The following is a 16,114-nucleotide window of genomic DNA, read 5'->3' as shown; positions in this document are numbered from 1 at the left end:
TAGCTGCTATCTTATGCTATATTGTTCTTTTTAGGTATACCTCCATACCATTTTTGTATGACTCAACACAAAGTAAAGGATCCTTCTTTATATACAACAGAGTTCTAACAGGGTATGTTCTTCCTCCAGTACCGTTCTTTGCTAATTCAGTTTTTCTCTTTTTTTGTATATCCCATTTTGTATATCCCAGCATTGTATAACATGATTTTTTAGTCTTGGTCTCTTCATAATATGTCCAAAGGCAGCTCATCGATCTCGATATGGATTCTTTGCCCCTTTTGTATAATTGTATATATGTATATATTTACCTGTTTGTAATATTGTTTTGTTTCTTTGCTTGTTACAGCGGTTTTGTGAACAAGGCCACGGGTTGGCCGAAACGTCAATTCGCCTATTATCTCCTTTTTAAACCAATTTAAATAAACTTTCCAATTAATGCATTTGAAAACCATACGAGTGCAGTGATTTTTTCTGACTTTATGCTTTACAGTAGGTATGGTGTTTGATGGATGCAACTCAGTATTCTTTTTCCTCCAAACACGACAAGTTGTGTTTCTACCAAACAGTTCCAGTTTGGTTTCATCAGACCATAGGACATTCTCCCAAAACTCCTCTGGATCATCCAAATGCTCTCTAGCAAACTTCAGACGGGCCCGGACATGTACTGGCTTAAGCAGTGGGACACGTCTGGCACTGCAGGATCTGAGTCCATGGTGGCGTAGTGTGTTACTTATGGTAAGCCTTGTTACATTGGTCCCAGCTCTCTGCAGTTCATTCACTAGGTCCCCCCGCGTGGTTCTGGGATTTTTGCTCACCGTTCTTGTGATCATTCTGACCCCACGGGGTGGGATTTTGCGTGGAGCCCCAGATCGAGGGAGATTATCAGTGGTCTTGTATGTCTTCCATTTTCTAATTATTGCTCCCACTGTTGATTTCTTCACTCCAAGCTGGTTGGCTATTGCAGATTCAGTCTTCCCAGCCTGGTGCAGGGCTACAATTTTGTTTCTGGTGTCCTTTGACAGCTCTTTGGTCTTCACCATAGTGGAGTTTGGAGTCAGACTGTTTGAGGGTGTGCACAGGTGTCTTTTTATACTGATAACAAGTTTAACCCCTTAATGACCGCCAATACGCCTTTTAACTGACCTGAGATATAAGAGAATAGCCTCCCCATACAGGTGACAATCCAGCATCTGTCAGTTTTACACTATAGCTGACAACTTGCTGTACCAGCCACGATCAGTATTTGCACCATCTAAATCTGTTTAACCCCTTAGATGCTGCTGTCAATAGTGACTACATCATTCTAAATGGTTAACAGAGCGTGGGGGCTTCTTCTTTGTCCCAATTGGTACCCTCATATCATGATTTTGTTGTCCTGATGTTTGCCATGGCAATTCATGGCCAAATAGCGGCCTTAGAGTCTGACGGCTGTAGTAATCTGTTTAGAAGTTAGAGACATTTAGGTGGTAAAAATACACATTTTCATTCCTATCATACCACTTTGCATTAATTCCTGTAACGCACCTGAAGGGTTAATAAACTACCTGACCGCAGTTTTTGATATGTCAGGGGGTGCTGTTTTTAAAATGGTATCACGTTTGGGGGTTTCCCAATATATGGGACCCCTAAAGTCACTTCAAACATGGATAAGTCCCTAAAAAAATAAATTTTGTAAATTTCTTTGAAAAAATGAAAAATTGCTGCTACATTTTTAAACCTCCTAAACTGCTAACAAAATAAAATAATATTTTACAAATGGTCCTGATGTAAAGCAGACATGTGGGAAATGTTATTTATTAATGGTTTGCTGTTGTATGACTATCTGGATTAAAGGGATAATCATTCAAATTTAGAAAATTGCTAATTTTTTAACATTTTTCTCAAATTTTTGATATTTTTTATAAATAAACACAAAAAATGTTGAACAAAATGTACCAATATCATAAAGTATAATGTGTCACGAAAAAACAATCTCAAAATCACTGGGATTTGTTGAAGCGTTGCAGAGTTATTACCACATAAAGTGACACTGGTCAGATTTCAAAAATTTGGCTCGGTCACTAAGGGGTTAAACAGGTGCCATTACTACAAGTAATGAGTGGAGGAAAGAGGAGACTCTTAAAGAAGAAGTTACAGGTCTGTGAGAGCCAGAAATCTTGATTGTTTGTTTCTGACCAAATACCTATTTTCCACCATAATATGCAAATAAATTGTTAAAAAACAGACAATGTGATTTTCTGGATTTTTTTTTCTCAGTTTGTCTCCTATAGTTGAGGTCTACCTATGATGTAAATTACAGACGCCTCTCATCTTTTTAAGTGGTGGAACTTGCACTATTGCTGACTGACTAAATACTTTTTTGCCCCACTGTATATTGCTCAGTCACGTAGTATATTGCCCAGCCACGTAGTATATTGCCCAGCCACGTAGTATATTGCCCAGCCACGTAGTATATTGCCCAGCCACGTAGTATATTGCCCAGCCACGTAGTATATTGCCCAGTTACGTAGTATACAGCACAGAGCCACGTAGTATATTGCACAGCGATGTAGTATACAGCACAGAGCCACGTAATATATTGCCCAGCCACGTAGTATATTGCCCAGTTACGTAGTATATTGCCCAGCCACGTAGTATATTGCCCAGTGACGTAGTATACAGCACAGAGCCACGTAGTATATTGCACAGCGACGTAGTATATTGCCCAGCTACGATACGATACGATACACTTTATTGATCCCGTGGGAAATTATGGTATCATAGCAGCACAACTTAAATCATAAAAATCATAATGGAATTCCATAGTTGACATGACAGTGGAGTTGACAGAAGAACATTATACATTATAGATTAGAATAGGACATACACAACGAGTGAACTGAAATGTAGAGAAATAAGTAGACATTCACCTTGGTGGTTTAACCCTAGTGTTATTGTTGTACATCCCCATGGCAGTTGGCACAAACGATTTCCTATATTTTTCCTTCTTACACCTCAGAAGTATTAGCCGGTTGCTGAAGGTGCTCTTCTGTCTCATGAATAGCTCATATAATGGATGTGCATTATTGTTCATAATTGCCATACACTTTTTCAGAGTTCTTTTCTCCACTACCTCCCCAAAAGAGTCCAGCTTGCAGCCCACAGCAGAACTTGCCTTCTTGATAATCTTATTCAGCTTATTAGCATCAGAGGCCCGCACACTACTACCCCAGCATGTGATTGCAAAAAAGATGGCGCTTGCCACTACAGATTGGTAGAACATTTCTAACATTTTGCTGCACACATTAAAAGACCTCAGTTTCCTTAGGAAATACAATCTGCTCATCCCCTTCTTGTAGACAAACTCTGAGTGGCATCTCCAGTCCAGTTTGCTATCCAAATGGACCCCCAAATATTTGTAACTCTCCACCTGCTCTACCTCCTGACCAGCAATAGTGATCGGTAAGCATTCCATCTTTATCCTGCTATAGTTGGCCACCAACTCCTTAGTTTTCTTAACATTTAGTTGTAGATAGTTACCATTGCACCAATCCACGAAATTCGACACCACACTTCTATATTCCTCATCCCCCTGATCTCCCCTAATGCATCCCACAACCACGGAGTCATCCGAAAATTTTTGAAGGTGGCAAAGTTCAGATTTATACTGAAAGTCTGAAGTATACAGTGTGAATAGAAAGGGCGCAAGCACCGTTCCCTGGGGGGCACCTACACTGCTCAATAATCTGCTTGACACCACTGCTCCCATCTGTACAAACTGTGGCCGATCTGATAGGTAGTCAGTTATCCAATTTCTAATCCCCTCCTCAACCTTCATATCAGTCATCTTTTTGTGTAGTAAAAGTGGCTGCAGGGAGTTAAATGCACTCGAGAAATCGAAGAACATCGCTCGCACCGTGGTTCCGTCAATCTCCAGAAATGAATGTACCCTATGTAACAGAGAAAGGATAGCATCATCCACCCCCAATCTATGTCGGTAAGCAAACTGAAGGGGATCGATAAAAGCATTGACCCTCGGTCTTAAGTGAGCAAGCACTAATCTTTCCAAGGCCTTCATAGCATGAGATGTTAAGGCTACAGGACGATAGTCATTTAGGGTTGCAGGAGAAGAAGTCTTGGGTACCGGCACCAGACAGGAAGTTTTCCATAACACAGGTACCCTCTGTGTTTGTATACTTCCATTAAATAGGCGCGTAAAGACAGTACACAGCTGGTCTGCACAAACTTTAAGGACACGTGAGCTGAGCCCATCTGGTCCTGCTGCTTTACCAATGTTAAGTGACTTAAACTGCCTTCTCTCATTTTCGGATACTCTAAAATAGGTCTGCTCATCCTCCAATATCGATGTTGCAGAATTTGCACCCAGGTCCCCTCCACTATTAGTTGGCAGTGCACATGTACTGCTGAACCTGTTGAAATACTCGTTCATCTCATTAGCCTTGTCTAGATTTCCATCAGGATTTTCAGGCCTCAGCTTAAGCCCAGTCAGTAATTTCATTCCTGCCCAAACCTCTCTGGTATTATTGTGGGACAGTTTCTTTTCAAGTTTAATTCTGAAGGCTTCCTGGGCCTCCTTTATTTTATGCTTCAATTCATGCTGTATCATTTTAATTTCCTCTTTGTCACCTACTTTAAATGCCGTTTTTTTCCTGTTGAGCAAATGCTTCAATTCCTTTGTTATCCATGGCTTGTTGTTTGCAAAACACCTAATCTTTTTAGCTGGCACCAACATATCAGTGCAGAAGTTAATGTAGTCAGTCACTCTACCAACCACTTCATTAACATTTGTATACTCGTCCATTGTCCCAAGCAACACATCCCAGTCTGTAAGATGAAAGCAATCCTGCAAAGCCTGTTCATTTGTTGGACACCACATTCTAACTGATTTAAAGGTAGCCGGCTGTTTTCTAACAACAGGTTGGTAGACTGGTGACAATAGTACAAGATTGTGATCAGACTTCCCCAAGGGCGGCAGGGTAGACGATGAATAAGCATTCTTGACATTCGCATAGAGTAAGTCTAAAGTAATATTGTCACGTGTTGTACATTTCACAAATTGATAGAATTTAGGTAAGGCAGTAGAAATTTTAGCAAAGAAGAAAAAAAGCCAGCTCACCAAGTAGCCACCGCAGTAGAAATTTTAGCCCGGTTAAAATCGCCAGAGATTACAGTAAGCGAGTTGGGGTGTTTCATCTGGAGCCGAGCAATGACTCCTGACAGCACTTCACCTGCAGCCTCATGGTTTGCAGTTGGTGGTATGTACAACACTATTGCAGTAACAAGCGAGAATTCTCTAGGAATATAGTAAGGTCTGAGGCCAACAGCTAGCAATTCAATGTTCGGACAACAATGGCGCTCCCTTACTGTCACATGCCCCTGATTGCACCAACCATTGTTTATGTAGAGTATAACTCCACCGCCCTTTTTTTTGCCGCTCTTCATAGTGTCTCTATCCGCCCGGACCATGTGAAATCCTGGTGCTGAAACACTTGAGTCTGGGATCTCGCCACGTAACCATGTTTCAGTAAAACACATCAAACTGCATTCCTTGTATTCCCTCTGGGTCCGTATTAATGCCAGCAGTTCATCCGACTTATTACCCAGTGATTGAACATTCCCCATGATGATGGACGGAACTACAGGTTTGAACCGTCTTCGCCTTGCCTTAAGTTTTTTGCCCGCTCTGCAGCCTCTGTAGGGTCGCCTTACCTCACACGGGACACGTGGTCTACCCACCGCAGGAGAAGGCATTAGCCTGCGCAGCTCCAGAAGTCGGCCCCTTGAGTAAGCAACACGTTTATGAACAGACTTAGGGACATCAATCAAAACCTTGCCCATGTTAGTCGCACTAAGCCTGTCCGTGTAGGGAGGCATACAGTGCACGCCTCCAGACATAACTGTACCAATTCCCAGACAGGTAGTGGCCGCCTGGCAGTAGGTGCGTATAATACCAGTCCTAGGTTGCAAGGTGATCACAAATGCACTGTAAATCCAGATAGCTGCGGGTAGCAGCAAACATCCAAGGGAAACCTTCCAGGGGAGCCAAGGATCAAAAGCATACATCCAGAAAGCAGAGGGTAGCAGTATGCATCCAGGGGAAACAAATCAGAGGATCCCAGAAGCAACCAGCCAAGGGGAAATCCAAGGGTTCAGCATAAATCCAAGGGAAGCATTCCAGCGGATCCAAGTTCAGAAGGAGAAGGTACTGGGGAAAAGAAATTCCTTAGGAGTACCAAAAACTGAGGTTCAGAAAGAAAAAAAGGTTCACGCATAACAAAAATAATTCCAAAATAAAGTAAAATAAAACAAAACAAAATAAAACAAAACAAAACTATTGCTGCTGCAATGGGCTGCCACTAGCACGGCGCCTTATTGTCCTCATCCAGCAGAGAGCAGACAGACACGTCTGCTCTCCTTGGTGTCCTGCTGGTTTCAAGCTACGTAGTATATTGCCCAGCCACGTATGTCACAGGTTAAAAAATAAAAAAATAAACATACTCGCCTTCTGAGGTAGCCCTTGTAGTCATGTCGCCTGTGTGCGGTGCACTCGGCAGCTTCCGGTCCCAGGGTTGGTAGCGCAGGACCCGTGATGATGTCGCGGTCACATGACTGTGACGTCATGGCAGGTCCTTCTCGCGCAGGACCTGTGATGACGTCGCGGTCACATGACCGTGACGTCATGGCAGGTCTTTGTCGCATACCATCCTTGCCACCGGAACCTGCCGCTTGCATGGAGCGGTTACCAGAGCGTCGCGAGGAGCGGGAAAGGCGGCAGAAGGGGAGTATATAGTGATTTTTTAATTTTTTTAAATTATTTTTAACATTAGATCCTTTTACTATTGACGCTGCCTAGGCAGCATCAATAGTAAAAAATTGGGGACACACAGGAATAATAGCAGCGGTAACGAAGTGAGTTACCCGCGGCATAACGTTGTCCGTTACCGCTGGCATTAACCCTGTGTGAGCGGTGACTGCGGGGAGTATGGAGCGGGCGCCGGGTACTGACTGCAGGGGAGTAGGGAGGGACTAATCGGACTGTGGCCGTCGCTGATTGGTCGCGGCAGCCATGACCGGCAGCTGGCGAGACCAATCAGTGACTTGGATTCCATGACAGACAGAGGCCGCGACCAATGAATATCTGTGAAAGACAGACGGACAGAAGGACAGAAAGATGGAAGTGACCCTTAGACAATTATATAGTAGATAAGGGGCATGATGAGGGGCAGTTGTAGTAGGTCACTTGGTTCGTGCACCGTTATGTGACGTCTATGAATATTTTATTCGGCAGACGGCTACCAATTAGGAGCGGCCATACCTTCTGGGTTATAGTGGATTATCCTGAGAGTTAGGCCTCTCTGTGACATTCACGTCCTAATTTACACACTTTTTAACAGAAATAGAAAGTTCCGCTTTTGTACAAAGGCAATACGTCTGCCCCCGCTCCTCAAAATACACATTCCTGTCCCTGCTGTACCAGACATCCATGGGGGATACAGACAGCTCCTTCATGGCTTTAGCTGCTTGGGATCTGTATAGGAAATAATTCTTTGTGCAAGCTCAAAAACCCTCTTGAGTGAAATGCGTTAAAACAAATCCCTGCGTTCCCCTGACTCTGCCACTATTTTCCGTTTAGAGCTTTGTTTCTCCATTGTAGAGACACGTTATTTTCGGAGCACAGTATGTGAAATCTTTGCTTGTAGTGCAACCGGGTGTTTCTTCAGAGTCTTCTCTGGAGGTGTGTGCTTTCACTCCTCCCTCCCAGACGCTGCCAATCACAGCTTGGCAGCTGTTCTAGGAGTCTCAGATGCTGCTAAGCTGTGATTGGCAGCTTCTAGGAGGGAGGAGTGAAAGCACACGCCTCCAGAGTGGACTCTGAAGAATTGCTGAATTGCTCTGCAAGCAGAGATTTCACATACAAAAGCAACAAATGTGGATATCTCTGCAATGAAGTGATGTAAAAAAAAATAGCAGCAGAATCAGGGGAGCTGAGGGATTTTTACAAAGTATTTTGCTCAGTTTTTTGAACAAGTCATAGTTCATCATTAAACAAGAGCTAAGTGGCTTAGCATATCGCCTATTGGTGCTAATTTTGGGCATAATTCTGCCAGTGTAAATGGATTCCCATGGGATTTTGTCAGCAGCACATTTAGTTTACACAGTGATATATGCTACCAACAATGGCATAAATGTTATTTACTCTCATTGCTGCTGTGTTTATACCGGCCAGTGGTTTAGCCAATTATCGGCCTGTGTAATATCTAATGCAACCCTGACTTGAGGCTTCTCAACTGTTGCAAAAGTACATGTGCCGGAACATCTTGGGAGTTGTAGTTTACAGCTCTTGGAGACTACTAGCAAGAGCCCTTACCAAACGCTGCTTAATACAGGTAGGCACTATGAAGGTGGGAGATTACATATGTATTTATCACGTTTTGAGGGGTTATCTGGTCCAGTTGTGCAGAATTTGAAATTGCACTACTGCCGGAACGCGGGAACACTAAAGCCCCCCATACACATTAGATAGCTGTCGGCTAAAGAATTGGCCAAACCATAGTTTGGCCAACAACTATCTCCCAGACCCCTATACACAGGAGCACTCACTCAGCAGAGCGCTCCTGTGCTCTCTATGAGAGTGCCGCTGGTAGGTATTGGTAGGCTGGATCCTTCTCTACCCAGAGGTCATCTGTCCGAGGCTCCTGTGCACATCAGATTGTTGGCTGAACCCCCCGATAGCGACATTGGTCTAATACAGTGGTGGGGGCCACTTACGGCCCTTGATGACCTTTTATCCGGGGCCTGGTCAGATTCCCAGAGACCACCGTGGTTTTGCCGGCAGCTGTATTTAGCCAGCCGCCGGCCCAGTAACTTCTTCTTGCTCTGTAACCTTGTGGTATAAGTGTATGTAGTTGGACTCAGTAACTCGGTAATAGATGTTGTAAAAAATGTCTGCACTTCAAGGCTATAACTACGGTATGTTTGATTCCCCGGGAACTGATTGCTGCATCCACCAGCGTTCGAAAAAAAATGGAGGAGACAAGTCAGGTTTGTGGATGGGATAGTGGTGGGCATGTGTGACCACTGCCTCTGTAGGCCGTCCATGGAGCAGTGGTTGCACATGCTCACTAACACAAGGGACTTTGGGGCCCTCATTCTCTTGGTTGGTGCTGGTCCCATTGGTTTAGACCCGCAGCGATCTTTCATTTATCACCTATCATTTTGAATAGGTGCTGCATTTTGTTTCGGTGACAACCCCTTTAAGTTAATGAACTCTATTAGGTTTTCCTTATGTTTAGTACACCTCCCGATGTTAGCAATGAGCCGGAGACCAATGTGTGGAATTTGCACAAATCGCAACCTGCTAAACATTTAGGTTGCAATAGAAATGTATTTGCTCCACACCTTTTTATAAAGTAACGTTTCTCTATGTGGAGAGTGACATACCGGCCGTGGCATGCCAATATATAAGCATCCTTACATTGGCGTTCCAGGGACGGTATGTCCCTGTCTGCAAGGAGAAACATTCCCCCTTAGACCTCAGTCCAGAGCCTGTCACCTAGCCAAATCAGATCTCACACTTTGCACTGCTGAGGGGCAACACCCCGAAACATCGTGTATGCAAATTAGGATTCCGATTTGGCTTTTATCCCAAGTCATATAGCAAGACTTGTTAAAAAGGTCGATAGTGACCTTTAGGATCCCTACTTCCTACAACAGGTGGCACCAAGGAATTCAACCCCTCTTCCAATTGTCAATTTTATACAGTTAAAAACTCTTAAATGGCAGCAAAACATTGATAAACTCGGTGCAGAGCATTTACTACAAGGAAATGAAGCAAATTGCATACAATTTTGGGTGCAAACACAATGATATGTACCGTATATTAATATTTTGGTGGCTGTTTTTCTATAACCCCTTTTGTTTATCGTTACTAAGCCATTGCCAGTAATGATGAGCATTTGTTTCTATTGTATTCAGATCCCGAACATTTACATCGCGAGAAAAGGCAAAAAGCTCCTCCCGATCCTAATAAGAACACCTGTAAGATGCTGGTGGTGGCCGATCATCGCTTCTACAAATACATGGGGCGGAAGGAAGAAAGCACCACCATCAATTATTTGGCAAGTAATCATCTGCCTTTGCGTTTAAAGGGCTTCTCCGCTATGTAGCATCTCTATTTTATAAGAAGGGTCTCTTGACCAGAGGTGTCAAACTGCATTCCTCGAGGGCTGCAAACAGGTCATGTTTTCAGGATTTCCTTAGTATTGCACAGGTGATGGAATCATTCTGTGCAGGTGATTAAATTATCACCTGTGCAACACAAGGAAATCCTGGAAACATGACCTGTTTGCAGCCCTCGAGGAATGCAGTTTGACACCTCTGCTCTTGACAATCAGCACAAGTCCATGTCAGGACCCCAAGCGATTTAGTAGAAATTTGTGGGAAAACCTTGAAGATGTTGTTCATTTTGCCTGCAGCGCCACCGCAGGGGAAATGAAGTATTACACCCTTCAAATTCATTTGATACCATTAGTAATTACTTGTTCATGAAGTCATATTTGCACTAAAGTGGATTTTCATTATTTTCTTACATCTTCTATGCTCCGATCTGTACTCCTGTTTTTACCAGCGTAATTCATTATTTTTTCTTGCCAATTGTAGATTGAGTTGATTGACCGGGTGGACGACATATACCGGAACACATCGTGGGATTCTCAGTGGAAGGGATATGGGGTCCAGATCGAACAGGTGTGTTGTGATTAGCCGTCTATACCAGCGGTGGTGCCCTCATCCCAGGACTGCAAGGGGTTAAGACAATTGGCATTAAAAAGCCTCGATACAAATATACTACGGATCTATACAGCAGCCACAGTACAGCTCTCATAGAAGTGTACGGAGCTTCGCTGTGCCTCTGCATGGCACGCATTTCATTACGTAGGCAGGAACTAAAAAGCGACAGAAAAAGCGCTCAAAGAGTACCACTGTGATAGATTGGTGGCGACAGGCATGTAAAAGTGGTGGAAAAAACTTGTCGGTTGCTCAGCAAATTTTTTTTTTTTTAATTGCTTGTATTAGGACTAAAAATTATTTTGCAATTGGGTTTAATTTAGAATGTTGCACAGTTTGGCTTTTGTAGTCTTTTTTCTTCCCTGCACATTCATCGTTGATATAGTCTGTTGTCAAAAAATCAGCAGAGAGGAGCTAAAAAAAACGGGTAAAGATTTACAAATGCTAATTTCAGACCCTCAGAATGCGCTTACTGATGGATCCTCAGTTAGCTCCTTCTGCAGCCTGCAATAGACAGTGCAACACCTGCTACTTACTGGGCTGGGGTTACACCAAGTCGTGTTCCGTACAACTATTTTACAGCTGCAATTTTACTATATATAATGAAAGGTACTTCCAATTCTCAGACATGTCGTAACTGCGTCTGACATGCATTGAAGTCTATGGCGAGTATGGATTGTACAATTTGTGACAAGCTGCAGAAAATCTAACACACATGGAAACAATTGTGGTGCTGTGTTGCAGTCATGGTAGAAAACATTAGGAAATCCATTAGATGCAATATCGCAAAGCCGCACCACAATGCAACACCTTTAGTTTTCCAGGATCCTGGTAAAGCGCTGTATAACCTGACGCATTCTAGGCCATGCTTTCACCAGTGCTTCCACCTCTGCTGGACTGTTCTGTATTCCTGCACCAGATTGTTGGATATATCTTTGAAAACCATGCTGGGGTTACACCGCAGTGACACGGGTCGCGCAGCTAAAGATCGCAACATGCCGCAGCTGCACCATGGCGCAATGCAAGTGAATAAGGTTGCACCGTAACCCGTAAAATTCCGCGACAAGCAAATTGCCAAAAAATCCAAATGATTCCAATTTTTTCCTTTGCAGAGTCCCCACTCCCTTGCAAACTGCTGCGATGTAGCAACGGAACCCTTGGCCACACGCACGGCCTGTCTATCTCCAACCTAAAGTCACCATGTCCTGTGGGATCTTTCCTGTCTGGCATCCAGCGACATGATGTCACCCGGCAGCTGTAACGTCTGACGCCCCATTACAGGGGTCTCGTGTCGCATTGGAGGTTCCTTGTTGCTGGGAATCCTATTTAATAATTTATGGACAACTGATGATTCTTATGCTCGGTGCAAAGAAAAGGCTGTCCTCACTATACAGGACAATGGTGGATAGTTTTTTTATTTAATGCAGTATTTTTTTTTTATTTTTTATAAAAAGGTGTAGATTCTGCCCCAGCCGTAAATTAAATTTTTTTTATTAATTTATATGCATGGTTATCTATATTTACTATTGGTGATTATTGGCAGTAATCTTACCAAGATACTTTGCATTTCTAGATTTAGCATTGATATAAAATCATGAAAACCCTTCCTTATACCCTTATACCTGCCCCATGTGTGCAAAGTTGGAGTCCCCATGCCGTACGTGGATCCAGCATGGACGTAAAATATAAAGGAAAGACTTGTAGTACTTCTTCATGCTGAAAACAGACCTAGTTTAAAAAAAAAACACACTAAAAAAAAAATGGCATCGATAACGTGTGTTTCCAGCCTAAAGAGGGAATTCTGGATTAAAATGGAGCTGTTAATTAGGTATTACCTAACCTTTAGGCGATCAGTACCCTTCCCGCCAGTCAAATAGGGTTATCCCAATCATTACTAGTTATCACCAATCCTCTGGATAAGTGATTAATTGCGGATGCCTGGGGGTCCGAATATTAGGACCCTCCACCCAGCCCGAGAACGAGGCTCTGTTATTCACTTTTGGAATGGTCGGCCCCAGCCACATTATTTCTCTATGGGACTTCTTAATATTTCAGATCTCTATTCTCGGGATTAGTGCTCGCTAACGCCACCATAATTTTCGTCCGAGTGCAATCTGACAAAACATCGGATCTCAGTCGGACCAATGTTATGCTATGGGGTCATTCACCTGATTTTTTTTTTTTTTCCCTTGGACTGAGCCACTCCTTGTAAGAATTTGGAAGACGTCCAAGTTAATTGCATCCAAAAAATACAATGAAAAATTTTACAATTAGAAAATAAAAACAGGATTAAGGCTATGTTCACACGTTCCTGATTTCCCTCCTTTTTTTTCAGGACTAAAAAACGCAGCTCTTGGCAGAAAACGCAGGTCCTTTTTTTGGTGCTTTTTTGATGCGTTTTTTGATGCGTTTTTTTTATGCAGTTTTCTATGCAGAGTCTGTGTGTTTTCTAGGAAGTTTTTTAGGGTTAAAATGGCTGAAAATACCCTAACCCTACCCCTAACCCTACCCCTAACCCTAACCCTAACCCTAACCCTATTCTAACCTTAGTGGGAAAAAAAAAAAATTCTTAATTTTTTTTATTGTCCCTACCTATGGGGGTGACAAAGGGGGGGGGGTCATTTACTATTTTTTTTATTTTGATCACTGAGATAGGTTATATCTCAGTGATCAAAATGCACTTTGGAACGAATCTGCCTGCCGGCAGATTCGGCGGGCGCACTGCGCATGCGCCCGCCATTTTGCAAGATGGCGGCGCCCAGGGAGAAGACGGCCGGACGGACACCGGGAGGCTGGGTAAGTATAAGGGGGAGAGATGAGGGCACGGGGGGCGTCGGAGCACGGGGGGGGGGGGGGGGGAGGGTGTGGCATTGGAGCATGGGGGGGTGGGATTGGGGCACGGGGGGGCAGCCACACTGCAGCGGTTCTGCACCACAAACCGCAGAAAACCCGCAGATATTTTTTTCATCTGCGGGTTTTACTGCGGGTTTGACCTCACAATGGAGGTCTATGGGTGCAGAACCGCTGCAGTTCCGCAAAAAGAAGTGACATGGTACTTCTTTTTTACCGCGGCTATTCAGCGCGGCTTTTTTCGCGATTTTCCGCAATGTGGGCACAGCAGTTCCTGTTTTCCATAGGGTACATTGTAATGTACCCTGCATGGAAAACAGCTGCGGACCCGCAGCGGGAAAATCGCGGCGATTCCGCATGAAAAAAAGGATGGTGTGAACATGGCCTAATACATTCTTTTTTAGAAGAAATGGACATTTTTTTCCTCTTTACTTAAAAGCATCTTCAAACCTCATTCCAAAAAAAAGTTGACACTGTGTAAAAAAAAAAAAAAATTAAGAAAACAAGAATGGAAAACAGAAGGCATATCAGAATTCATCCATTTCATTTGAAAATTAATAACTCCATTTAGAAACGAACGGCAGCAAGACCTCTCAAAAAAAGTTGGGACCAGGTTAACAAAAGACTGAAAAAGTACCGTAAGTGGTACTGATGAATAACAGCTGGAACGTCCATTTTCAGCTGAGTCACAGGACTGTGTATAAAAAGAGCATGTTAGAGAGGCAGAGTCTCACAAAAGCAAAGATGGTCAGAGGTCACCAATCTGAACAACTGCATCTAAAAAGTTGCGGAATAATTTCCTCAACATAAAATTGCAAAAAACTTTGAATATCTCGCAATCTACTGTACATAATATCATCCAAAGATTGAGATACTGAAGAAATCCATGAGCACAAGGAACTAGGCCGATGGTCAATACTGGATGCTCGTAGTCTACTGGCCCTTAGGCACAACTCCAGCAAATGGATAGAAGCGTGCGTGTGTATATGTATGTATTGTATGTGTGAATATATGGTACATGTGGTACGGGAGGAGACCATTACAGTACATACAGTGTAGGTGGAGACCACTACGGTACATATAGTGCAAGTGGAGACTACCATGGTACATATAGTGCAGGTGGAGACTACCATGGTACATATAGTGCAGGTGGAGACTACTACGGTACATATAGTGCAGGTGGAGACTACTACAGTACATATAGTGCAGGTGGAGACTACCATGGTACATACAGTTCAGGTGGAGACTACTACGGTACATATAGTGCAGGTGGAGACTACCATGGTACATATAGTGCAGGTGGAGACTACTACGGTACATATAGTGCAGGTGGAGACTACTACAGTACATATAGTGCAGGTGGAGACTACTACAGTACATATAGTGCAGGTGGAGACTACCATGGTACATATAGTGCAGGTGGAGACTACTACAGTACATATAGTGCAGGTGGAGACTACTACGGTACATACAGTGCAGGTGGAGACTACTACGGTACATACAGTGCAGGTGGAGACTACTACAGTACATACAGTGCAGGTGGAGACTACTACGGTACATACAGTGCAGGTGGAGACTACTACGGTACATACAGTGCAGGTGGAGACTACTACGGTACATACAGTGCAGGTGGAGACTACTACGGTACATATAGTGCAGGAGGAGACTACTATGGTACATATAGGGCAGGTGGAGTATATATATATATATATATATATATATATATATATATATATATATATATATATATATATATATATATATATATATATATATATATATATATATATATATATATATATATATATATATATATATTTAAATATAAATGTGGGACACCATTATAAAAAATGGCGGTGTTGCAGCTTTTAAAGCTCCTGGGCCCAGTAAGTGTGTGCTTGTGATGGCTGCTCCGGGGACCTGGCAGGGGGGATTCGGCGCCACTATAAGGACACATTTGCTGCACGGTTAGGATAATGGTAGAGACGTAATGGCTGACGATGATCACTGTCTGCTGCACCATGCGGTGTTTATTCCGAGCCTGCAGCAGAGGAGTCTGGGCGCAGATGGCACAGCAGAAACGGGTGATGTTGTTGGCACAAAATAATGAGCTGCCGAGCAGAAGGCTGGGATCAGGAGGCGACTGAATGACAATATTCCTAGGAAGAGGCAGGATGAGCAGACATGGAGATGGCAGGGAGGAGGCTGAACAATCTGCTGTGTGTACTGCCGATAAGGCTGCCGCTATCAGGCACCTCTACTGCCTGATTAATCTCCGCATTTTTATACTCGTCCCTTTATTTATGTAGATCATTGTTCACAAGGAACCAGAGAATGTGACGGGCTCCAAGCTGCACTATAACATGGCAAAGAACTATCCGAACGAGAACAAGGACGCCTGGGATGTGAAGCAGCTGCTGGAGGTGAGGGGCTTCATCAGGGCCGCCTGAGGACCCTGCTGTGCACAGTGCCCCCCGCC

At 43.5% G+C, this 16,114-nt stretch overlaps 1 protein-coding gene across 3 annotated transcripts in view; it reads left to right on the top strand.

The window, feature by feature from the left end:
- Nucleotides 1-16,114, top strand: part of ADAM17 (ADAM metallopeptidase domain 17) — a 102,768-nt gene that overhangs the window by 59,889 nt on the left and 26,765 nt on the right. For all 3 annotated transcript variants that reach the window (XM_069728076.1, XM_069728078.1, XM_069728075.1), the window contains exons 7-9: nt 9,976-10,118; nt 10,660-10,746; nt 15,945-16,058. In XM_069728076.1, the coding sequence (XP_069584177.1) occupies nt 9,976-10,118; nt 10,660-10,746; nt 15,945-16,058 (344 nt within the window). The remainder of the gene's footprint in view (nt 1-9,975; nt 10,119-10,659; nt 10,747-15,944; nt 16,059-16,114) is intronic.

This window comes from Ranitomeya imitator, chromosome 5, assembly GCF_032444005.1.
Source record: "Ranitomeya imitator isolate aRanImi1 chromosome 5, aRanImi1.pri, whole genome shotgun sequence".
Classification (NCBI taxonomy): Eukaryota; Metazoa; Chordata; class Amphibia; order Anura; family Dendrobatidae; genus Ranitomeya; species Ranitomeya imitator.
The sequence above is the reverse complement of the archived record's forward strand: the minus strand, read 5'-3'. Positions and strand labels throughout refer to the sequence as shown.